This window comes from Lissotriton vulgaris, chromosome 7 (assembly GCF_964263255.1).
Source record: "Lissotriton vulgaris chromosome 7, aLisVul1.2, whole genome shotgun sequence".
Lineage (NCBI taxonomy): Eukaryota > Metazoa > Chordata > Amphibia > Caudata > Salamandridae > Lissotriton > Lissotriton vulgaris.
The window spans coordinates 592,464,543-592,491,673 of NC_141695.1; the positions used below are offsets into that span (position 1 = coordinate 592,464,543).

General features: G+C 44.7%; 1 protein-coding gene across 1 annotated transcript in view; it reads left to right on the top strand.

The window, feature by feature from the left end:
- The window catches only part of UBE2O (ubiquitin conjugating enzyme E2 O), a 620,140-nt gene that overhangs the window by 455,865 nt on the left and 137,144 nt on the right, over positions 1-27,131 (top strand). Inside the window, exons 11-12 of the mRNA XM_086930688.1 lie at positions 16,480-16,592; positions 16,821-16,949. Coding sequence (XP_086786814.1) covers positions 16,480-16,592; positions 16,821-16,949 — 242 coding nt within the window. The remainder of the gene's footprint in view (positions 1-16,479; positions 16,593-16,820; positions 16,950-27,131) is intronic.

A 27,131-nucleotide genomic window follows, 5' to 3' on the forward strand; every position in this document is an offset into this window, starting at 1 on the left:
GAGATACCACTCTTGTCTCTACAAATGGAGAGGCCAAGGCTTGATCTCCAAACACGAATTGGACTTCCTGAAAAATTATTACCCAGTGACCCCGCAACTATAACTAATCCCAAAGGTACATAAAGACAGCAGGTGCCCTCCAGGCAGACCCATAATATCAGCCAACAGCAGCCTGTTTGAAAACACCAGCAGATTCATAGACACCTTCTCCAGCCATTTGTAACGGCCCTCCCAGCTTTCACAAGAGACACTGGAGATTTCCTATCGCACATCTCTGATTGCATGTGGCATAATGATTTTGTTTTTGTAACACTCGATGTACAGAGCTTATACACAAGATAAGGCACAGGGATGGTTTGAATGCGTTAAAACACTACCTAGGCACAAGAGACATTAAACTCCACCAGCACACCATGATGCTGTTACACATGACAGAATGGTGTCTAGAAAACAACACTTTTTCATTTGACAAACTACTTTACAAGCAGACACAGGTGACAGCCATGGGTACTTGCTTCGCCCCCAGCTATGCTAATTTGCATATGGGCTGGTGGGAGGAGCAAGTACTCTAGACAGAATACCAAACGGCAATGTCCAACAATGTGGTGATTTATCAACGCTACATTGACAATATTTTCATCCTTTGGAGAGGCACAGAACAAAGTGCTTCAGAATTTGCCAACCGCATCAATAGTAACACAATCAATTTGAAATTTACATGCACCGCCTGTAAGGAGAGAATTACATTCTTAGATCTAGATTTGTACCACAGAGGGAGCAAGGTCCACACCCGCACATTCAGGAAGGAAACAGCAGGAAATTCCATTCTGCACGCACAAAGTTTTCACCCAACCAGCCTAATTGAGAGCATTCCCTGTGCAGAGTGCCTAAGGATGAAGAGGAACTGTAGCACAGATATAGACCTGCACACATGCACATCCAGCCTCTTTGAGAGACTCAGCAAGAGAGGCTACAAAAGCATCACACTAGAAAAAGCCAGGATGAAGAGTGCATCTCGCACCAGGGAAGACCTGCTTCACACAAAGACACCCACCAGCGCTAAACCAAACAAAGACAAGTCAACCACCCTCAGGCTTATCACAGGGTACAATAAATACCACGCAACCTTCGCAAAATCATGTACAGGCACTGGCCGCTAGTCCGCAGTGACCCCGTCATAGGCCCCTCATGTGCCAAACTACCACAATTGACCTTCAGAAAGGCAAAATCCATGAGACAGGAGCTAGTCAACAATGCCCCCACACAAGACAGAGGGAACAATTGGCTAAAAGCACAAACATGGTTTTTTAAATACAGCAAATGCTAGGCCTCTAAACATGGGAATAATACGAAGACAGATTGCCACTCAGAAAAACACTGTATAAAATAGGAGACCATTACACCTGCAAAATAGATTTCGCAGTATATGTGTTACGCTGTAACTGCAACAAACTATATGTGGGAAGCACTATACACCCTGTCCATGTTAGAATCCTGCAACACCTCAGGGCCATCTCAAACGACGATCCCTCATACCCAGTGGCTCGCCACATTAACTCACACCACAGTGGCAAGGCGGAGGAGCTCACATACTTCGTCATAGACAGTGTCAAGAAGCACATTAGAGGAAGGAATAGGCAACTTACCCTACGCAGATTAGAATCCAAATACATAATAATGTTAGACTGCAAAATCCTCAACGCAGATGAGGCATTGAACGTACACCTCTAGGAACGGATGTAGAAACTAATTCAGCCCCACGCGCTGCCCCACACGCTGAATGACCGAACCCACCCCTCTTAAACCTCCTTATTCACCATCCGCTTGTGTGTGTGTGTGTGTGTGTGTATATATATATATATATATATATATATATATATATATATATATACACATACATACATACACACACATAGCCCCACGATGTACATAATATGACACACTTCACAAATTAGTGTAAATACATTTCAATAGTACGCAATGATTTTGATTTAACAGTTTTTCCTAATTTGGTCCAACATTGCCGTTTTTACCTAGTTACACGCCACACATAAAATATCACCCTCCACTACAGCAAACTAACAGCACAAATATGAGGTCCGGTTTCCAGAACACCAAGTCGAAACAAGCGCATAGAAAAATCATTGCCCACTTGGGCTGGATACGCGCAAACTTTTAAATCTCATCCACAAAACACCAATAGCCTAGATATCACACACAGGCGCATCATTCGCATTAGCGATACAATGTTCCACACCAGAGTGCAGTAATTTAGCCTATGAGAGGGACGTAATGCATCAATGCCAAAATACCGAGAGTTGATTCAACGCCACATGGACACACAAGTCAAGGCTTACCTGCAGAAACCTCCCGGTGTTGCAGAATGCGCACGCAACACTTAACTTTTAAAGTCCGGTCAGCCGGGTGTTTCTTCCATGCTAGTCACTGCTATGTGCCACGAGTAAAACAGGTATGCCACAATAGAATAACGACAATTTGACATCATATAATCGGCAATAATATGAAGAAATTTATGTTCAGAAGCTCACAAACCCGTAATTTAATTTACTGGAAAAAAGAAATGTTATGACAATGACTAGCAGTTGATTAGTCACATATTTTTCTGTGTCCATCACTTCCCTACCCGTTGCCATGACAACCCACCTAATTTTCTTTTGTGTCATGAGTGTTTGAACAAATGCTATATAAAGCCAGGATACTTTGGTGTGTTTAGATGTAGTGTACAAGCTGGACCTGTCCGCCGAAACTCGTCTGGTCGTCTGAAATAAATTATCCTCCTTGAATTACATCCCACGGAGTCTGTGCCTGATTTGAATCTGTGAAACCAGAACTGGTAAAATGTGTGTGTGTGTGTGTGTGTGTGTGTGTGTGTGTGTGTGTGTGTGTCTGTGTATATATATATATGTATGTGTATGTGTGTATATATATGTGTGTGTGTATATATATATATATATATATATATATATGTGTGTGTGTATATATATGTGTGTGTGTGTATGGGCCTGAAATGAGCTCCGCTGACTAGCTCGCCTCAACGCCCTATGTGCTCCATTGGTGTTCATCATTGGACATTCCTCTCTGCCCCTTGCATGGGATGCGGGTGCTCGGTCTAGGCTGCAGAACCTGTAGCGGACTACTATGGGAATGCTTTACCCAGAGGCACTTTTATTACCCCTGCAGCAAGTCCTTCAGGGGCCTAAAATTACCCTGGTGTGTGCATTTACCTACTATCAATTGCGAGCTGCGATCAGATCATTAGGACTACTCCCCGCAGCCCCCACACGTTTCAATTCCTCAAAACAACACTTTCAAAAGACTGTTGCCCTCCTTGGATCCTTAAGGAAATATTCACTGCCTGCCCAAGCCCAGTCGTGACTCTTCTAAATGAGTCATTGCTCCAGGGTCAGGTACTGGAGTCCTTTAAAAAGAGCCATAATCATTCCCTTGTCAGAAAACGAGGAGCAGATCCTAATACATTAACAAATTTTCGGCCGATATCGCTGCTTCCCTATTTAGCGAAACTACTTGAAGCCCAAGTAGCTAAATGTCTATCCGCCTTCCTTGAGCAATTTGAATACCTGGACGCACATCAGGCAGGTTTCCGTCCTGCTCACTTGACAGTCTGTGATTCTTTTGGTATTGGACACTCTGAGAGATAAGGCAGACAGGGGTCTCCCTCAAGCCTTGGTGCTTTTGGATCTCTTGCCACCTTTGACACGATCGATCATAACCTCCTGATCGACCGTGTCAGGGATGCAGGTGTTGAAAGCTCTGCCCTTGAGTGGCTAACATCATTCCTCACGAACCGATCCCAATAAATCCAGCTTGGTGGCTTTACGACCCCCTTGATCAAGACTACTTGTGGAGTCTCCCCAGGGCTCCTCACTTTCACGTCACTTATTGAATCTTTATGTTCGAGGCATGTGGGCTGCTGAATTCATATCTTAGCATAGATCGCCGCCTAGTGTTGGGTCCGGATGTTTGCACTTTGTTGTCCTGGAAGAGTCTTCGAAGTATCATGAGATAGGTGACTCCTCCCCTGGACTATAGTGCGCCTGGGCATCTTCATCTACAGATTGTTTTTTTCCGCCATTGGGTTCGGATGCTATTCCTCAACTCCAACTTCAGAACCGAAACTTCAACTTTCTAAGGCCAAAAGGCCTTCTACCTCGACGGTATTGTTCTCGTTCGGTAAACCTTTACTCAAATTCAAATTCAAAAATACTTTATTCGGATTGCAAGAAATCCATAAAAGCAACACATTTACAAAAAATACATTTAAAATAGTTACAAAACTTCCACAAGTAGTTAAAGGCTGCAGATATTATACGGGCGTTAATGTAAACAATCAGTATGATTCAATTACTAAAGTGCAGTCCAATTTACTAAAGTGCAAAGGCATGAGGGAACTGTGAGGCACATAAGCATTTCAGGGAGATTCCATCGATTTGCGTGTAAAGAAGATAACTTTCAGAAAATAACTTACACGAAAAATCAATTAATCACTTTCTAGTTTTAAAAGCATGGAGTAGGATTGAGTCAGGGAAACTGGTCTTTGTTTTTTAAAATATGGGGCTAAGAACCACTTGATGTATTTCATATAAAATTTACAATTAAAAAAGAAATGTAAATCTGTAAGCGTGGGAGGGGTACTAGGAACAGTCTCCGGTATCGGAACAGGGGTTACAGCAGTAAGAGGCTGACCAGTGTACTTCTTTAAACTGGGTTTTATTTTTATGGTACGACGTGTTCTATACGTAAGTCTCTCCCTCGCAAACACTGAGTTATCCGTGTTGTTGGTCTTCTTGGTCTTTCTAGTGTCCCGGGTTACTGGTCTCCCTCCTGGATCGTCTCTCACCGCCGTGAGGTCTCAGGGCTCCGGTCATGGAAAGAGAAGAAGGAGAGAGGGACGCCGTTAGCTACTACTGTCCTTATCGCGTTTGCCCAAAAGGGAACCCGGTGTTTGTGCAGGGACACCCGTACTAACTAACGTGCTCTGAGGAGGGAGGATACGTGTGAGGTACAGGGGTACGGGAAATAGGGTAGCAGGTACGGGTAGCGGAAAGAGGGGGGGGGGGGGAGTTGTGGTCGGACGCGCACAGACTTAAGAATCTTTTACGCTAGCAACAGGGGGACCCTTCCCCAACCAGCCCGCCAAACGCCGGCGTACCTGGCTAAGCCATACTCCTCCCTCGGGAGTATGGCACGGCGGAGCGTGAAAACGTTGGCCTCCTGGCTTTCCTCCACAGTCGATCCCTTCGGTTTCTCCGTCCTCAGCTCGCGTCTCCGTTCTCCTCGCCTCGCCTGCGCCGGTCCTTCCTGTCCCGGTGTCGTCACACGCCGTGTAGAGGACTTCCCCCGAATTCATCCATCCGGGAGAGGAGACGTCATTAGGAGGCGGGGATTCCTCTTCGTTGCAATACGCCCACTTAAAGGAGCCCGAGGACGCTTCTTCGCTCTCCTCCTCCTGAAGCTCCCACGCATCCCTCGTTCTTCCAGTCTGTAGAGTAGAAGGGGAAATACCATCAGGTGTCCACCAGTCCTCCCGGCCACCCTTCCTGACCTTGTTACAAAATCATTTTGTCTGCTGTGTCCATCGCAGGGGCAGGGGCATAACACATTTCCAGAGTTCATCGTGCTGTGGCCCATTGGGAAGCAAAGTGAATATTTTATAATCCCAGCTCTCAAGCGATATAATAACGATCTTTCCCAGTTGGTCAATGGAAGTCTTAGATATAAAGGGATTTGTTGTGGAGATAGATCGTTGTTTATATTGTTCACATATAATTTAACAGTTTGTTTTTGCAATTCTATCTCCAACCTCTTTTCTCTAAAGAGGGCATAGAGTTTAATTTGTATATCCTTTTTGTCAGTACTCTTGATCTGGGAGGGATCGTTAAAAAGATGGGTTTTGCCAATGCTATTTAGGCTTTCCTTTGTCGCTCGGAGCCACGGAATACTCATACCTTTGTCACAGGCTAAACATTCAGACACAATTTCCTGTGTTAGGGTAGCACGGTCATTGGCCCAAATGGCCAGCCAAAATAATGCAGGTCGCGTGGCAATAACATCAGTTATATAGGGCAGGTTAAGCTCAGCGTGGCAAATGTACCCGGATGAAGAGATTGGGGCTCCAAGAAGTTTCCTGCATAGCTGGTTCTCTTCTGTCTGCAGGCTAGATGTTTTTACTATCCCCCAAATCTCAGCACCATAGGTTGCTACCGGGACACATTGCAGTCTATATATTTTCACAATTGCCTTAGTTGTTTCTGACCTCTTTGGCCGTGGCAGGGAAAGGATTGAATTTATGGCCTTTGAGAACTTGCCTGTGGCGTGGGCGAGATGCCCACTCCACAGGCCGTTCGCAGCAAAGACCATGCCTAAATAAGGAAATGATTTAGTAGAGTTCAACTTCTCTTGTCCTATGGAGATGGAATTGAGTTGTTTGGCCCCTGGCCCGCAGGTCATAATAAACGATTTTTTAAAGTTCACTTTCATGTCCAAGTTCCCCATAAAATGTACAAAGTTCTTAACCAGGGCACGTAGGGCATTTGGTGTTAAGCCCATAATCACCGCATCGTCGGCATACAGGAGTGCGGGTAACAGGCTCCCTTGGATTCTCGGGACATCAGTTGTCGTCTTTTTCAGGGAGTCACTCAATCCGTTTATGTAAATGATGAACAACAGGGGTGCTAAGACGTACCCCTGTCGGACGCCTCTTTCTACCGTGATTGCCCCTGAGATCTCACCCTCCATGCCAATTCGTACCTGGGCTTTAGTGTCTGCGTGTAGGTAGGCTAGAAAGTGTACCAAAGGTTCATCGAGACCATAAGAGAGAAGGGTCGCCCACAATTTTGACCTGTTCACTAGGTCGAATGCGGACGACAAGTCCATGAAAGCTAGATAAATAGGTGAAGCCCTAGCTATGGTGTACTTGCCTATTATAAGATTAAGATTCAGGCATTGTTCTGTTGTCCCGACCTTACTTCTAAAGCCCATTTGGCATCTGTCCAGCACCCCTGCTTCTTCGGCCCAATCGTTCACTCTATTGTACAGCACCCGGCCCAGAATTTTCAAGGTGTTGTCTAGGAGTGAGATGGGCCTATAGTTTGCGGGGTCAGATCTTTCACCTTTTTTGTAAATAGGCACTATTATACTTGTGGACCAGGTGTCAGGAATGGCGCCCAACGGCAAGCAGTTGAAAACATTGACCAGAATGGGTCCCCAAAATTCTGGTTTATATTTGATTAGGTCGATTGGAAAGCCATCCGGCCCGGGTGCCTTATTCCCAAGGCTTTGATTAATAGCCAAGATGACCTCCCCCTGAGTTAGATCTAGTGGGCTCAGTTTGCCAGGGCTATAGTCTTCTGTAGGAGCAATAGGGTTGGCATATATTTTGGAGAAGTGTTGTTCCCATTGCTGGCTTGAAATAGTGCAGCTAATTGGTGTCAACTGTTTTCCCATGTCCCGCATCTTCCTTACAGCGGGCCAGAAGGTAGCGCTATTTCCCACAGCAGCGGAAATGGTTAGTTCATTCCAATGTTCTTCAACCATGGTGGCCTTCCTTATCCCTATGGCTGTTTTGTAGGTTTGTCTAGCGGACCGTACATCTGCTTGGCTCCTGGGTTTGGAATTTAAGGCCCTGCGAAGAGCCTTGTTTGCCGCTGAACAGCGGCTGTCGAACCACCTAGGCTCATCATTCTATTTTCTATTGGGGACAGTCAGAAGAGTCTTAAAAACATTACAAAGATTTGCAAAGTCTTTACTCAATAACACTTTCCATCTCGATCCGGTCGTCGACGCGGGCCTTTGGGCCTTTTCGACGCCACGTGGGCCTGCTGCCGATGGAAAGGACCCCGTTTAAAAGGTGCCCACAATGTCACTCCAAGTTCCCACATACTGATAAACATACAGTATGCAACAAGTGCCTCTCTCCCAAGCACGAGTAAAACTGTCCTGCTTGTGCTCAGTTCCGGTCGAAGAAGACTATCCGGAACTGAAGGGCCGCTAGACAAGAGATGCAGCGGCAGGCACCGGAACCGGAGAACATTTTCGAAGACGAACATGACCTCCCAGAAGCGGCGGACTCTGACCTAGAAATTGTCACCGTAGAGGACCAGTCGGACTCCGATGACCAGATCACACTGGGGCAAACCTTGAGTACCACGCCCCCATCCCCGCTTCCATCTCAAGATAAGGCTCCGGTCGAAGAATCGCCTAAAGGCCTTAGCCGAGATCGACAAACTCCTTCAGAGGCCCTGCCTTCTGGCTCGGCTCCGAAGAACAAACCTAAGCCTTCTGATACCCCGGGAACAATCTACACTCTTCCCAAAAAGGCCACCGCACCGAAAAAGTTGGCCGAGCCAAAGACACTGGTTGATACAAAAAAGAGCGTTGAAACAAAAAATGTTGTCGATCCCATAAGAACAGCCCACCCGACAACGGCCGCCGAGCCAAAAAAAAGTGTTGACCGACAAAAAACAAGTAACACTAAAAATCCTGTCGACCCGAAGAAGGCAGTCGACTCTACAAAGAAACTGGTTGATCCGAAAAAGGTTATCGAACCAAAAACAGTGGTCGATCCGAAAAAGGTTATCGACACGAAAAAATAGGTCGATCCGAAAAAGGTCGTCGAAGCAAAGAAGGTCGCTGAACCAAAAAAGGTAGTAGAGCCAACAAAAAACGTCGACCCGAAAAAGGTCACCGACCCGAAAAAAAGGAGTTGAGCCGAAAAAAAAAGCTCCACAGCCAAAGGCCCTCGAGCCAAAGACTCACCACAAAGTGACTAAGCCAAAAACATAGGCGCCAAAACCACAGTTGAGGAAGAACTTTTCTATCCTGATCCAGAAAGTGAAGAACAGCCTAAACTGTATATAGACCCTAAAACAGCATGGGTAACAGTTTACCGCAGGAAGAAGAGACCTTTGGACACTGACACTTCCTCCCCTGTTCCTCCAAAGAAGAAAGACTTTGCAACATCTCCCTCAAGGCCTTTCACTCCTCCTCCTTTCTTTCCTGACATGCCTTATGTACAGTACTCTCCCTCAAATTATGATGAGACAGAAAACATAGGGGAAGATACTCAAGATAACTTTGTAGAACCTGAGGATCAGGATATACAAGATAACACATGGGATGACCAGAATGATCCTTATGATACATAAGACCCACAACCCATCCCTAACACCTCTACATACCCTACAAAGCCGTCGCCTACTGACGACACCATTGTCTTTAACCTACTAGTGGATAGGGCAGCTAAATATCATAATGTAGACATTCACGCTGACCCAATAGAAGAGGATTTCCTATTTGACACTTTTCCAACTTCAGAAAAGAGCGTACGTACACTTCCTATGTTAAAAGGGGTACTAAAACATGCGCCAGACCTATTTAAAGATCCAGCCAGAGTGCGTGTCCTCAATCCCAGAATTGAGAAAAAGTATGAAGCAACCCCTACAGACCCTTCTTATATTAAGTCACAGTTGCCTTTAGACTCATTAGTGGTAGCAAACGCTCGAAAGCGAGCTAATTCACAAACAGGAGATGCTCCCCCTCTGTACAAAGAGGCAAACATACTGGAAGCCTCAGGCAAAAGAGTGGCATGCCAAGCAGTAAATACTTGGAGAATTGCAAACACACAGGCTCTATTAGCACGATACGATAGAGCACATTATGACCAGCTGGAAGGTTTACTACAACACCTCCCAGAACCCTTTAAAACTAAGGCTAACGACCTAATACAGGAAGGCAAATTTATAACAAATGCTTCCATTAAATGTGCACTTGACGCAGCTGACACAGCAGCTAGGTCCATCAACACTAGCGTATTACTACGCCGGCATGCGTGGCTACGCATTTCTGAATTTAAGAATGAAGTGCAGTCAACCATCCTCAACCAGCCAGTTAACCAAGACTTTCTGTTTGGCCCTGCAGTAAATACCATCTTAGAAAAGATGAAAAAAGATACCGATACTGCTAAGTCTATGGGCGCACTTCAGTTTCAACAATCTAGAAGTTACTTTCGCCGCTCCTCCTTTCGAGCTCAGGTAGAGCCAACACATCCCAAACTTCCTCTACATTCAAAAGTAATACCCAGAGCACCTTTAATAAAGGCACCAACAGAGGAGGTTATAGAGGCAATAATAACAAGGGCAGAGGACGTGGCGGCAATAACACCAGAGCCTCCACCACCACCAAACAGTGACTTGCTCACACTCCCTCCAGACCACTCAACACCGGTCGGAGGCAGACTAACACAATTCCTACCAGTCTGGAACGCAATTACCACAGACAGGTGGGTGAGACAAATTATCCAGTATGGTTATTGCCTGGAACTCACTTCTACTCCACCCAACATACCACCCAAACACCGTCCTATGTCCAAAGAACACATCACGCTGTTACAAGAGGTAACATCCATGCTAGAAAAGGGAGCCATAGAGCAAGTAGTTTTTCAACACCAAGGGACAGGAGTATACTCCCTATACTTCCTTATTCCTAAAAAGGACGGGTCCCTCAGACCAATATTGGACCTCAGACCTCTGAACCAATACATACTCTAAGAGCATTTCCATATGATCACTCTTCAACAAGTACTCCTGTTACTCCAACAAGGCGACTTCCTTGCTACATTAGACCTCAAGGATGCATACTTTGGCATACCTATGCATCCAGCTCACAGGAAATACCTCAGGTTCACAATAGAAGGTCAACACTATCAATTCAAAGTTCTCCCCTTCGGGGTAACTACAGCACCAAGGGTTTTTACAAAATGCCTAGCAGTAGTAGCAGCACACCTAAGAAGGCAAAACATCCATGTGTTCCCCTACCTGGACGATTGGCTCATAAAAGCCAACTCATACGCACAGTGTGCAAACCACACAACTCAGACAATCCAGCTGCTGCACAGTCTGGGTTTTTCCATAAATTACCCTAAATCACATCTGCAGCCCTCCCACATACAACAATATCTGGGAGCAACAATAGATACCTCAGTGGCAAAAGCATATCCAAATCCAGCCAGGATAGCCAACATGCAGTCTCTAATTCAAAGATTTCACCCACAACACTCCTTGCCAGCTCGAGTGTTCATGCAGCTTATAGGCATGATGGCCTCCTGCATATTCATTGTCCCTCATACCAGACTTCACATGCGTCCATTGCAAGAATGCCTAGCACTGCAGTGGTACCAAGCTCAAGGACAACTAAAAGACCTAGTGTTGGTAGACAGTCGCACTTACATCTCTCTGCAGTGGTGGAACCCACAAAACCTTTCCAAGGGGCGACTGTCCCAAGAGCCGGTTCCACAGGTAGTGCTAACAGCGGACGCATCACTGACAGGTTGTGGAGCCCACCTACTTAAATACATAGTCCAAGGGCTCTGGACAGTCAAGCAGAAGACACTGCATATAAACCACTTAGAGTTGCTAGCAGTATTTCTAGCAATGAAAGCCTCCAGAAATACTTGTACAACAAGGCTGTATTAATCCGGACGGACAACATGACAGCCATGTACTACATCCAGAAACAGGGAGGGACACACTCTCTGCAGCGGTCTCACCTAGCACAGAGCATATGGAGCTGGGCAATTCCAAAAAACCTTTTTCTCCTGGCAGAACACCTCCCAGGAATAGACAATCAGATCGCAGATCTACTAAGCAGACAGCCAACAGATACACGAATTGGAAATTCACCCTCAAGTCCTCCAACCATTCTTCAAAAAGTGGGGGCATCCAGAGATAGATCTATTTGCCACAGTAGAAAACTCAAAATGCCAGTCCTTTGCCGCCAGGTTCCCACACCCGTTGTCACAGGGCAATGCGATATGGATGAACTGGTCAGGCAGATTTGCGTACGCTTTTCCGCCAACCCCACTGATTCAATTAGTGGCAGGCAAACTAAAGCAACAGTCCCTCACAGTGATCCTGGTTGCTCCCACATGGGCAAGACAGCCATGGTACATGACACTCCTAGAACTCTCAGTAGTTCCACATCAAAGACTGCGCCTATCGTCACAGCTGTTAACGCATATCTTAACTTGCCTCCAGACTGTATGAACATTATCAAGGAAGCAAGACGCCCAACTACTAGAGCATGCTACGCAGCTAAATGGAAAAGATTTGTAATTTACTGTAATGATATCCAAATCAATCCATTAGATGCCTCCATCCAAAACATAATTTGTTACTTGTTACATCTGCAAAGATGCAATCTAGCATACTCTTCCATAAGGCTACACCATGCTGCTATAGCAGCATATCTCCAAAACAGACAACACCTGTCCCTGTACAGAACACCACCTATCAAAGCTTTCATGGAGGAACGTAAAAGAATTATCCCTCCAAGACATCCACCTTCGCCAGTCTGGAACTTAAACGTAATACTTACCAGACTTATGGGGCCACCTTTCAAACCACTCCATTCGTGTGAATTACAATTTCTAACATGGAAAGTGGCATTTTTAGTTGCCATTACCTCCCTCAGGCGAGTGAGTGAGCTACAAGCACTAACAATTCAAGAACCTTTCATGCAAATACATCATAATAAGGTAGTGCTCCGTACTAACCCTAAGTTCATGCCAAAAGTTATATCAACGTTCCATATCAATCAGTCAATAGATTTGCCAGTTTTCCTCCTAAACCCGCAGTCAGTGGCTGAAAGAGCCCTACACACACTAGATGTAAAAAGAGCTCTGTTAGATTACGTTGACCGAACTAAAGCTTTCAGAAAGACAAAACAACTATTTGTTGCTTTTGCTCCACAACATAAGGGTAACCCTATTTCAAAAACAGGAATAGCCAGATGGATAGTTAAGTGCATTCAGATATGCTATCAAAAGGCCAAGCGCACTCTAACAGTTTCCCCAAAAGCCCACTCAACACGCCAAATGGGGGGCATCCATGGTTTTCCTAGGAAATATTCCACTAGAAGACATATGTAGGGCGGCTACATGGTCTACCATACACACTTTCACTAAACACTACTGTGTAGATGTGCAAGCAAAGCAACAAGCTACCGTAGGCCAGGCTGTCCTCAAAACTCTTTCAAACTGCTGCAGCTGGTACAGGTGACCACCGCTAGAGGAGATACTGCTATACAGTCTATGCTAAGATATGAATTCTGCAGCCCACATGCCTCGAACGGAAAATGCTACTTACCAGTATGCATTTGTTCTTGGCAGGTAGGGCTGCTGACATTCATATCGCCCACCCTCCTCCCCGGTGCCTGTCACAGCGGCAGTAATTCTTTCTACATACATTTACATGGTCATCTCTTACTTTTCTGTACTCCATATTTGCCACAATGGCGAAAAGCAATCTGAAGATGGAGAAGATGCCCACGGCACTATAGTCCAGGGGAGGAGTCGCCTATCTCGTGATACTTGGAAGACTCTTCCAGGACAACAAAGTGCAAACATCCAGACCCAACACTAGGCGGCGATCTATGCTAAGATATAAATGTCAGCAGCCCTACATGCCAAGAACAGATGCATACTGGTAAGTAGCATTTTCCCTTCTCCCCTTGGTCTACGCATTAAAAGAAAAGAACATTCAAACCTTCAATATTGCGGACGACTTCCAGTTAGTATTCCAGATTAGTAACGCCTCTACCTCCACTCATGAAGTTCAATCGACTATGCTGTTCATCCGGGATTAGATGAACAGTAATCAATTGAAGCTGAACCCAGATAAAACAGAACTAATCCTCACGGGAGGCATACTCAATCCCTGGAGCTCCCTTTTCTGGCCCAAAGAACTAGGATAACCCCCGACCCCATCCAAACTTGCCAAAACCCTGGGAGTGGCGTTCAACTGTGACCTCACCATGAGATCTCAAATTGGATCTGTCATTTCCACCTGCTTCTTCCAATTAAGGAAAAAGAAGAAAATCAGCAGGTACCTCACTCAAGAAGCTAAAATTCAGGCAGTCCTTGCCATGGTGATATCACACATTGACTACGCAAACTCCCTATACTAGGCATCCCTGGATATCTCACTCATCGCCTCCAACTGGTGCAGAACCAGGTGGCCAGACTGATCCTACAGGAAAACAAACGCCAACACGTCACCCTCCTTCTGAAAAAACTTCACTGGCTTCCTATAGCACAAAGATGCGCCTTCAAACTGGGCTGCATCATTTTCAAATCCTTGAATGGCAGAAATCCACCCACTTGCATCTTCTGACAGTACCTTCCTTTAAACAGAAACGTTTTGGAGGATCCAGATTCTCCACACTGGCCCCAAGATACTGGAATTCTATGCCGTTGGAGATTAGATCCTGCACTGACCTCATGACATTCCGCAAACTTAAAAAAACATGGCTTTTCAAACAGGCGTACAAGTAATTGTAGAATAAATTGCTCCACCTTCACCTTTCCCAGTAGCGCCAAGAAACTAATCTGGTGTACAAGCACTTTACAAATAAACTATAAGATAACATAACATAACATCTCCTCACTCCCGCAGATTAGTAACCAGGCTCTAAACTGAAATGCAGGCGATGTCGCTGGCGCACTTCCCTTGCTCTAGACAGAAAAGGGAAATTGTTCTTGATATTACCTTCACTGATGAGCAGTGGAGGTATTGCTGTGCTCAGTCTAGGGCTCTCTTCCCTAATTACAGATTACGCCTGGTACATTTTACATTTGTGCTTCGCATTTACTAGACCCCAGCGTGACTACATAAAATGGGCCTGCAGATGGGTGTGGTGCTTGGTGCCTACGGCAGACTTCCTCCATCTAGGGTTACCCTGCCCTGGAATACAGAGTTTCTGGTTGTTGACCGTCAACACAATTGAGAGCACTGTTGAGTGTGTGTGTGTGAGAGCGCTCGCCGCACATTACATTATTTGGTTATGTCAAGGATCTCTACGGCCTGGTGCTCACAGATAAACTGCGATACTGCTATTATTAGCAAAAATACAGGATGTAATGCACTGGCGACGACTAATGACCCCATAAAGGGAGGGGTGGCTTTGTGCTGCAGCTGTCTGGAATAGTGTCCGTGTATTGGGACTTGATGCTGGTATGAACCAGACCGAAAGATATTTGGTCCTCCCTAGTAGCTTTTTCGAGAACACACGCTGAGCCTGGAGATTAAGAGATCGCTGTGGCTGAGGGCTCTGTTGTGCGACATTGGCCCATTGAACCCATATGGGCAGGGGCAGGGTGCAACGGTACTGGTTATCGCCTCAAGTCACTTCCTCACTGCTTCTTTTGATTGCTTCACTTCTTACCGCTCTGCTGAGTGCTCCCACACACCCCAGTTCTGACAGGTAAGATGCATTCCATTCGGACAACCATATTACACCCTCTGCACGGAATTAATCATGTTCTATGAATTCAATTTTTTCCTCTTCCGGCCTGTCTCTGTATTGTTGAAAACTCAAATGAATTAAAAAGAAAAAAGAAATTAAGGAACCTCGAAGCTTTTAAGAGTGCACAGCAATGTGGTAGTGTCTGTCACCTCAGCATCCCATATGATGTTTATGTAGACACATTCGAGTCACACATGGCACAGGATATGCCACCCCTTTCAGGACCACCTTCCTAAGCCAGAGACTTCATTCAGGGTGAGCCTATTGTTCTTATCACAGTGTTGAAACTTTACTATTGGGAAGTGGGTTTCCAACACAATCAAAGGAATGATTCTGTCAGTCCATCACCCCAGTGCCAGCTTCCATACATGCCAATCAGCAACATAATCTGATATGATATTTAAAAAGTAGGAGCATAGCTAAACAGTACAGAAAAGACATGCTGTTGGGTTGGCATTGGAACATGTGCCATCGCAGCAGAGGAAAGAATGTTTTCCACATCTTTGAATACCAACGATAGATGGCACACCGAATCCTTCAATAGATGTCAATATTTTAGTCCCGATAAATTCACAAGATGGCATAGCATTGTATGAAGGTGGTGGGATGCATCAGAAACACCTATGATTTGATAAGGAAGATGTTGGTCCCAGATATTTCTATTTCATGTGAAGACTTCACCAAAATTGTCAGAAGTCTAATCTGTGATAGAAAATGGTCATAAAGGCATATATACACACATGGTCTCAAACCATAGACAGAGCAGGGAAACTGCACTGGCTCCTCAACACTTAGAACCAACTTTAAAAAGCTGTGATTTGTTACAGCTTTCTTTTTCTTGCTTCATGGAACCACCTACCTCTAAATACTTCTAAACATTTTTGATTGAATTTTATGAAGACTATTTTTTCTGTTAGTACTTGGTGGGTGTAGTTATGCATGAGTCTGTCGATATCAGCTGCTTCTTTTAAGGGCTTTGTACATTTTGGAGGGTACACTGTTGAGTTATAAAATTGCATCTCATAAGCTTTTGAACACATAGGAGTAGACCTTGCATGGTTTTGTAGAAGAGGCTGTGGTCATCTGTTTACCATGTTTAAAATGCATCCTTTTGAACTGTTCATATCATTTATCTTGCAGCACAGCCCATTCAGGACCCTGGAGTTTATGGAGTTGTGCAGTCAGGGGACCACATGGGCCGCACCTGCGTGGTGAAATGGTTCATGTTAAAGCCCAGTGGAGATGATGTGGAGGTGAGTGAATCCAGACTTTCTATCTGCTTCTTTATTTTATTATTCATGTATCAGAGATATGCTTAACCGACCAGATTATCAGTGGGTTGGAGTGTGGTTGAGTCTTGTTGCCTCAAAGATATCATAGAGCAGCTTTTTTTCCACTCGAATTTCCAACTTTTCAGTGTTGACCAGTGATATGATGTACAGTGGGCTTCTCTGTGTAATATGTTTACTTCTCCCTTTCAGCTAATCAGAGAAGAAGAAGATGTCAGTGTGTATGATATTGCAGATCATCCGGACTTCAGATTCCGTACTACAGACATAGTTATCCGCATTGGCAATGCCGGTGAGGTGTGTGCGGCTAAGGAGAATGAGGTGATTATATGCTCCAATGACTTATTAGCCATGTTCTTAATAGGATGACCCTAGAATTTAATATTGAATATACTTTTAGTCATGTCCCTGCTGACTGTACTTGTCGAGTACAAATTCCACACTGCAGTATATGCACCTTTCAAAAGTTACTAACTAATAATCAAATGATTTGTACTCCTAGCGGAAACATGAGGAGCCATGCACTCAGTGGGTATTTTTTTCTTTGATCATCAAATGATTTTCTATCCTTCCTTCCAACCCATCCACTCACCTTTCTTCTAATGTTTGATACAAGTCCTTTAAAGTACTGTGATGTCATTCTGTAATCTGCCTTTTAATCGTATTGTCATGCTGGTTCCTTATCACTGAATAAAGAGTGCTGTAAAAACTTGGGGCCTGATTTAGAGTTGTCGGACAGGCTACTCTGTTGCAATAGTGATGGAGTACTGGGTCTGTCTGTGCCCTATTTTGAGTCCGGCAGACAGCCAGAGTTATGCCGACGGAGTAAAATTTAACCAGTAATATTGTGGTGGTGAGGGTTAGTAAAAAATAAAAATAAATTGCACCATACCCCCGTTCCTCCAAAGGAGTTTCCTGAGGCCTCACAACCAGGAGACATTTGGAGTCCACTGGTACAATATTTGCAGACACAACTTGATGTACAGTCAGAGGATGTTGAAGGACATGTACAATTATAAGATAAACCCCATATTGTGATTGGATAACGGTCACAGGATACTTAGTAATGTGTTATAAAATGTGGGAATAATCGATTGAACAAGTATCTAAGATTATTATCCTGGAGATTAAATGGTTGTATTGTGTACCATAGTATCAATAAACTATAAATAAAGTTTCTTTAAAAATACAGCGTCCTCTCAAGCACCATATGAGATCGCCCATGGTGTTGGGCCAATAAGAATTGTTTCTTTTACAAAAACAAACTCCCGCTTTTGGAAAGGAAAACACTTAAACTGTTTGGTATAGGCATTTGTCACCAATGATGTGACACAAACCAAACTTTTAAATGACTTTGTATGAACTACAAAGCCGGAGGTAAACTGTAAATTTGTCAGGCAGAGTAGCAGCAGCTGTTTTTCCTTCCCACAGGACTTTCTTCCTCGGTTTGTGGTCCTGCTCTTTTGGCTGACATTTGCTCCTCAAGTGGTCTTCCAAGAGCTAGAGTCCCGAAGAGCAGATCTACGCCTACTTAGACTACTGGATAGTGAAGGCGAGCTTCACCCAGTTATCCTTCAATTTTTGCAAAAAATATTTGTATTGGCTTTTTTTTCCTTTTCCACACTTATCATGAACATAAGTTACATGACATTACATATCCTGGATAGCGTACAATGCATAATGTGCTCAGTGTGGCAGTGGTATTGGCGAGAGGGCTACAGCCAAGGAGAGCATCTCTGGGGTTTGAGTTTGAACAATTGTTTTGTCTGTCTCAGGCAAATTCACCGCAACCAAGACCAAAGTTGCATCCACTGCAGGAGTCTCCCTTCAAGCACTCCATAATCTTTTTGACTCTGATTCAGAGCATAACCAACTTGGTATGGCATGGTGTGGAGATAATGGGAATGATGCATCCCGCTACTGTGACAATGAGTAGATGTTCATGGACATTTAAGGCCCCTGCCCCACCACAGTCACCCCCCAATCATATTCACCTCCCCCCCCCCCCATCCCCTTCAAAGAAGAATCGGCCCCATTTGCTGTAGCTACACAACATGCTGCCAAACTAGCCAGCTGCCATCGTTCTGGGTCAAAGCAAAAATCCACATCAACTTGTTGAAGTTGCAGGCCAATCTAGTTGCCACCTGAGCAGGTCTTCACCGAACCACTCCTCCTTTTAACAAAGCTCTCAAAAGCACAATAATGGCCACTTGGGTCAAACCTTGCTCTTGACCTCCAGTAAATAGGCAAGTGCCTAGAAGGCCTAGACCTTCCCCAGGCGACCCTGCTTTCCATGTTCAATATCCTACACCGAAGAGCCTGGTGGTCCAAGCACCCACGAGTAGTTTTAAACCCAAATGTGTTCATTACAACTTTTCCTGAAAAGAATTGATGCGGATGGAGGCATTTGGAAAACTGATATTTCCTTCAACTAGTCTTGCCCTTCGCTGTCTTAATGCAAGCTTCTTATTAGATAGCTAGTCATATGCACCAATGGGATATGGTGTGAGAGATCTCGCCAGGCATTCGGAGTTCCTGATGAATATTGTGTCAGTTTGATACAAATCATCCAGGATGGCCGAGACGCAGCAAAACGTCATCTGTTATGTGCTAGACACTACAGAGTGCTTAGGGCAGGTGAAATGAGTCACAGTTTTTTTTTGATGACGTCAAAGTGTCACTAATGGATATGATGTTTGATGGCAACCAAGTCTTTGGTCACAAAGCAGTCTCCGTATTGGAGTTCTTCAGAGAAAGCAGGGCTACAGCACGCTCCCTCTCTGCATCTTACCGGCAGTATCTCCACGAATGTGACCCCTTTTGAGGATTGGTAAGGGGTTTGCTCAAAGACCAGGCCTAGGCCCTTCGCCCCAGTAAAGGTTTTCCCAGTCTTTTAGAGGCTGGGGTTGGAGATCCAGCAAATAATGTCTAGGGGGCCAGAGGAGTCAGTGTCCTGCCCCACCCTACCCTGCTTCAGCTTCCAAGCCGCTTTTGTTTGCCCTTAATGGCACCTGGCCGCCCACTCCAATGCATATTATCTCTAAGAATGACAAATCATCACAACCAACATGATTAACCCTTTCCATTCCTCTTCAACCCACCGCATTTTCCACCTACACCAGGGCGTTTTTGGGGAGACCACTTGTCCATTCTGCACCAAGATGTCCAGGCTCTTTTGGACAAAGATGTCTGAGAGCAATTTCTGGCATCAGAAATAGTGGCTAGGTATCATTTCTATTATTTGCTGGCACTGAAGGACTGAGGCCTTCATCTTATTTTAAGTTTTTGCCCTTTCAGCCTCTTGCTGAAAAACAACAAATTAAAGATGCTCACACTGGCCCAGGTTCTATCTGCCCTGTATCCAGGAGACTGAATGGTTGCACTAGATCTGCATGATGATTAATTTCATTTTCTTTTCCTGCAATTCCACAGGCTTTACCTGCAGTTCAAGTTGGGCCAAGATCAGTTTACCATACTCATCTTCTGCCTCGCCAGTGCCCCCCTGGCATTCATGGAAATGATGGCGGTGCATGTTCAGAAGTTGGGAATGGCTGTGTTCCTCTACCTCAACGACTGGCTGTTGAAGGTGGGCTCGTCAAAGTACGTAGTACACCACCGCCAAACAACAATGAGCCTCCTAACTTCATTGATTTTCTCAGTCAACGTGCTGATGTCACACTGGAATCCTTTGCAGAGGCTCCCGTTCATCTGAGCCGCCCTGGATATGGTGCACTTTTGAGCCTTCCTTCCAGATCGGGAAGTCCAGGACATTTGGTCTGTGATACGGTCCTGGGTCTCAATGAGATGAAAGCGGCTTTGAGACTTATTGGTGTCTTAGTTTCCTCTTTATTACTAGTCTGCGTGACCAGGTGGCACATGCAGGCTCTGCAATCTGATCTCAAGTCTTAGTGGGCTCAGCACAACAGCAACCTATTGTATTACATCCAGGTTTGGAAGGAACGTGCAAAAGGCATCTAGAAGTGGCTGCACAGCTTCCATTAAACCAGCAGCAGATCTCTCTCCCGACCCTGCCTAGAGCTGACATTGACAGATGCATCACTGCTGGGTTGGGAAGGCCATCTGGCAGAGTTGGAGAGCAGCACACTCTGGTCTGCAGCGGAACCCTATCTCCATATCAACTTGTTGGAGCTACAGGCTGTTCTCGTTGCTTTGAAGACCTTCATCCCAATCATCAGAGGGAGGCTGATGCAAGACCTCACAGACAGCACCACCACAGTGAGGTATTGCAACAGGCCGTCCAGTGTAGGATCTTCAATCCTGTGCCAGGATGCTCTGCAGCTCTGGGCCTGACCTAGCAGTCAGGGTACTTCCCTGCTAGTCAACTACTTGGTTGCATCTTTAAATGTCAAGCCAGGAAAATCTCAGCCGCCGATACCTACCAGATCACAAATGGCAATTACACCTGAAGGTGAGTTAGGCCGTCTTCCAGGAATGGGCAGAGCCCTGGTTCGAACTATTTAACACCACTTACGATGCACAATATTTGCACAGTTGCACACTTGAGTTCCTAAGAAGGCTTTCTATCGAAGACTCATTCTTCCTAGAGTGGAGCTTGGGACTCCTGTATGCCTATTTGCCTCTACACACCTGCCTTGAGTTCTAAAGATCAGAAATAACCAGGCCTAAGTCATCCTGTTGGCTCATAATTTGGCCAGGAGAGTGTGGCACCTGAAACGTCTGTGCATGAGCATCTGCCCCTGATCAGGCTGCGTCACCAGAGCAGTCTAGGTACCGTGGACATATTCTTTATGGTGGAACAGGACCTGTACTGCTGAATGCACTCTTCTCATATTTCAATGGAACAGCACTACCATGGTAACAAATGCTTCTTAGCATTTGAGGCATGACCATTTGCAGACTCTGACCATGATGAGAGCAGTATATGCACATCACTGTGCTGAATTTGTGGCATCTGCCTAGCCTCAAAGACCTTTCTGGAGGGCCAGGTGGTACATGGGAACATCAGACAAAACCACTGCAGTTCACTGCCTAAACAATCAGAGAGGTAGGAGTTCTTGATCCTTTTCGCATAGGCACGAACTTTGCTTACATGGTCTCTGCAGCAGTGAGTCCTTTGATGCACCTAGTAGGTTCTTTGGATTTGAGGACAAGTCTGTTGAATTAGATGCCCCTAGAAGTATTTAAGTCTGAATTTTAACCTGTTGTAACAGTGTTTGAGCGCTTAGTGCTTCCACTTGTTTGTGTCGACAGGAAATGCCCTTTTTTAATATATATAATTTTCCCCTCATGGGTGCATCGAGAGGCTTATTCCACCTGTAGAATTATGGGGAATTTGCTTTATTCTTTCTGTGATTCCAAGCCTCCTTTATATTCTCCAGAAAGCAAAGTCAGACAAGGCTCCGCTGATCCTCAATGCACCATAGTGGGCGAGGATTTTCTGGACATCGAATATATTGCAAGTCAGTGTTAAAACACTGAGTCTGTTGCCAGACAAGGCAGAACTTATGTAGCTGCAGGGTGTTCAGGTCCTGTAACCAAATTCTCTGGTTTGATACTCCATGGATAGAGATGGAGTGATGTAGGTTGAGTTCTTTTGAAGTTTTAACAGTGGATTCCAATGTTCTTTTGCTAGGAACTCATTCTTTGAGCAAGATGGTATGCTGGTTATTGGCTAGGTTTGTGTCTGGTGGGATTGGATCCTTTCCCAACAAAACTTCCAAATGTTCTCTGTTTCTCGTTTTCTCATACTAGACTAGGATTGGCAAATTTTACTGTCATATTATTTACCATGCTTAACTCCTTTTTTGTGTCTACCTAACCAGCGCCATCTGTTATAGTTCTCTCTGCTGTCGGGGTGTCTGTAATGTTTGTTACACATTTCTCTTGGTTTCCTTTGTGGTACCAGAGTGGAACATTAACTTGATTTCAGAGTTTGAAGATTTTCATCTTGGTTATTTTGGCCAGTACAGTTTAAAACTGTATATTCCAGAAAATGTGAACAAAGGTAAGTAACTTGTTCGTGGCATGTGTGGATGTAGGTGCACGTGCTGTGCATACTTCCGCCGTCTATTGTTGGGCTTGGATATGTGAAAGTTGTTTTTCTTCAAATGTTAGATTTCCTTTCCGGGTTTGAACGTGTGCTTCTGAGCTCCAGATTGAGACCATTTTCTGAACTTTCTTTAGGTTTTCAAAGGTTTTTTTCAGGAACGTTGGTGTTATTTCAAATTTGAATCTCTGTATTAGTTTGTTTCGGGTCAATGAATCCACCTCTGGTAGACCTGGGCCCACGTGGGCCTCACCCTTTGGGCCTTGTTTCTCGGTCTTAAGAACTGTACCATAAAAAGTTGAGGTTGATATAACGAACGCCTATCAAGTTTTATCCTTGATGCCATATTTAATACCCTTGGACTGACCTACATTGGATCTGTAACCTTTGTCCATGTCCGGAGCACAATTAGCTCAAGTACGACGCCTGCTGCTCCTTTAGATCCAGAAAGACTCTCCGTGACAGTCAGGCCTGACGTTCAGAGATGTTCCGGAGGGGCGGTGACTATTGGTAGACCTTTTTGGTATGGAAGAGGATTCGGAATACCATGTAGAGGTGTCCACATCTGATTAAGAAGTGTTCTCTGCAGAGAACAGCAATAACTCAGACCTGGAACTCGAGGAATTACCAGCTGCACAGAAGGTTGTATGTATAAAACATCCAACCCCTCAATATAACCCCCACACCGAGCAAGCCTCATCGAAACTCCATGCAAGGTCTTAAGAACATCAGACAGCCCAGGGGGTGACCACTGCCTTCGGGCCATGGTAGGCACCAAGGTTAAACTTCGGACATTGGCCCTTGCACAAGCTCGGCTCCCAAAAAAATGAATGAACCAGTCGGCTCGGCACAGACCAGGCTCGGCTCGACATCAAAACTGTTGCTATTGAAATTTGCAACATCGAAGACTGCACCGAGGCTTTGGACCAAATACCTGAAACTGCAAAAGCACTGGGTGTGTTCCAGACACCTACTTCTCGTGTTTCTTTTTGCGATTCTTTCTCCCTTTCATACAGGCTCAAAACAAATACTATAGAAAACCTTTACCACATACAACTGCCAGCCAAACTAGGCAGGTAGAGGCTATTTCAGAAACAAAACTGAAATGAGATACCCCTTAAACAAAGTTTTGTGGTCTGGGAGTAAAAGGGGATACAAACGCTCAAATATGTAAACCTCCCACTCGGCCACCCACTAATTCGCTTCGGCCAACAAAGGCTCTGTTGGGCTCTCCCTCAATAATGTAAAATGCAACAATAACACTTACAGAGAATGTATACTTCTAAAAAAAAAAAAAATATTTGCATACACGGATTGTTAGAAAAGCTGAAAAAATGTCCGTCTCATTACTTGTGAAATGGTATCATAAGAACAAATGAAAAAAGAGATAAAAGAAAAAAAACAAATATATTTTTCTAAGAAAGTATACATTCTCTGTAAGTATTATTGTTGCATTTTCAATTGAGGTAGAGCCCAACAGACCCTGTGTTGGCCAAAGCGAATTAGTGGGTGGGAAATGGGAGGTTTACATATTTGCAGAGGCTATTTCAGATCCACATAAAGGGAAAATAATTCAAGCGGAAGAGCCAAGGATTCCTTACAGAAAGCTTACCCCTTCCACATCCACCACACCCTGACTTTTGATTCATGCCCCTGATCACAAAACCTGTCGGGGGTCGCCTACAACAGTCCCTACCCATTTGGCAAAACCTCAACCCCGACTAGTGGGTACTGGACATTATATAAAAAAAGGACATTGCCCGGAGCTCAATACCAAACCTCCCACAATACCACGCCGCAAATAAAACATTTCCAAAGAGGAGGTACAATTTCTCTTTCTCAAAATTTTCTAATACCCAAGAAAGATGGTTTACTCAGTCCTATGCTCGATCTAAGGCCTCTAAACAAATGCATTTGTTCAGATCATTTCCATATGGTCACCCTTCAAGATATTATACTTCTTCTACAGCAGACTTTGTGACCACACGCAACTTCAAAGATGCATATTTTCACATACCGATACACTGGAACAGAGTTACCTCAGGTTTGTGGTCCATGGCAAACTATCAGTTCAAAGTACTCCCCTTTGAAGTCAGTACAGCTTCCGGGGTATTCACAAAATGGCTTGAAGTAGTAGCTGTTCACCTAAGAAGACAATACATTCATGTCTTTCCTTATCTGGGCGATTGGCTCATCTAAAGTTCTACCAGTCAATTATGCAGCACACTCAGGAGACTTTACATCTTTTACACAAGCTGGGATTTACAATCAATGTTGCAAAATCCCAGCTCCAACCACAACAAATTCAACCATACTTGGGAGCAATTCTCAATACAGAAAAAGGGTTGGCGTATCATAATGTGGCAAGAATACAGCCTTTCCAGATACTCCTTCCTTATTTCCAACCACAGTTTCAGGTTACAGCCAGAACAGTTAGACGTTTTCTAGGAACGATGGCCTCATACTTTTCAGTAGTGTTGAACATTGGTCTCCAGCAGAGGGTCACTAAGAAGATCTAGTGTTGGTCAGCCGCCAAGCTTCTCGCTCTCTTCTATGTTAGAAGGGTGGCCTTTACGCGACCGAGTTCTACAGTAGACCAATATAACAGACGCGTGTGTTAGGCAGGTCACATCTAAACAATTTAACGTCCAATGACATTGGAAACCCAAACACCAGAGATTTCACATCAATTACCTAGAGCTCCTAGCAGTACAGCTAGCATTAAAAGCTTTTCTTCCACACTAGGTGGGAAAAGTGGTTCTAGTTTGCACTGGTACACCACAACCAAATCTTATCTACACAAGCGGGGAGGGGGGGTGGGGGGAGTTGGAGTGGGGGACTCTTATCTCCACAACCCTTGCAGCTCTCGCAACAAATCAAGAGGTGGGCTCTGTCACAAAATACACCCATTTATGGAACACCTCCAATGAACAGAAAACAACTTTGCTGACCTCCTCAGCAGGACGCAGCAACAAATCCACAAGTGGGAACTACACACGCAAGTTCTCCACCAAGGTGGGGTTTTCCTCAACTAGATCTACTTGCACCTGCAGAAAACATAAAATACCCAAATTTTGCACTCCAGTTCCTACACCTACAGTCCAAGGGCGAAGCACTATGGATGAACTGGTCAGGATATTTGCCTACACTTTTCCTCCTCGCCACCTACTTCTATTTCTGGTTCAGAAATGAGGGCAGACCTCCCTCACCCTCATTTTAGTAGTACTAACTTGGGCTCACCAACCATGGTTTTCAACACTTCTGGAACTGTCAGTGGTCCCTCATGGGAAACGACCAATCAGGCTGGACCTTCTCGTACATAACCATGGGGAAGTACGCCACCCAGACCCCAGGACACGCAACCTTTCGATTTGGTTCCTCGGTGCCCAAATTTGGTTATCTTACACTGCCACCTGAATGTATGGCCATCCTTGAAGAGGCATGTAGACCTACTGCACGCACTTGTTGTCCGGCAAAGTGGAAACTGTTGTCATTCAAAACAAATTGACCCACTGACACCAGCAGTACAGGATTTTGTCTTCCACCTGCTGCATCTACAAAGCTGTGAATTGGCATTTACTTCTATCAGGCTTCACCTAGCTACAGTGGCTGCGTACCTACAAAATAGATAACATGTCTCTTTTTTTCAGTAATCAAAGCCTTTATAGAAAGGCCTCAAAGGGGTATTGCCATCCCGTACCCTGAGTCCCAGAACAATCATGAAACCTTAAAATGTACTCCCTAGACTTTTGGGGCCCCCTTTTGAGCTCCTTCATCTATGTCCACTCCAATTCCTTTTTTGGAAAGAGGCTTTTATAACCACTTTTATTTCCTTAAGATGTGTTAGTGAACTCCAGGCATTAACCTTAGAAGAACCTTTCTTTCAGGTACATAAAGACAAAGTAATTCTTCTTACCAACCTTTAATTTCTACTGAAGGTGGTGTCCTAATTCCACCTCAATCAATCTGTAGAACATCTGTTTTTTTTTCCGACAACCAGACTCAGTTGCAGTAAGAGCAATACATAAACTAGATTCCAAAAGAGCGCTCATGTATTATGTAGATGGAACAAAATAATTTAGAAATACACAACAGTTTTCAGTTGCCTTTTCAAAACTTCACAAAGGGAAGGCGATCTCCAAATCGGGTATTGCTTTGTTGATAGTCAAATGTATACACACCTGCTATGCCAAAGCAGAGAGAACCTTAACAGCTCCTTCAAAAGCTCACTCCGCTTGCAAGAAGGGAGCATCCATAGCCTTCCTAGTGATCACTCCAATAGCTCAAATATGCAAAGGAGCTACTTGGTCTACACCACATACCTTCATAACACTACTGTGTGGATGCATTAACTAGACAACAGTCAGGTTTGGCCAAGCAGTACTACGTATGCTCTTTCAAACAACTGCAACACCCATAGGCTAGCCGCCACTTTAGGGAGGACTGCCTTACATGCACAGCATGTGTATCTCCAG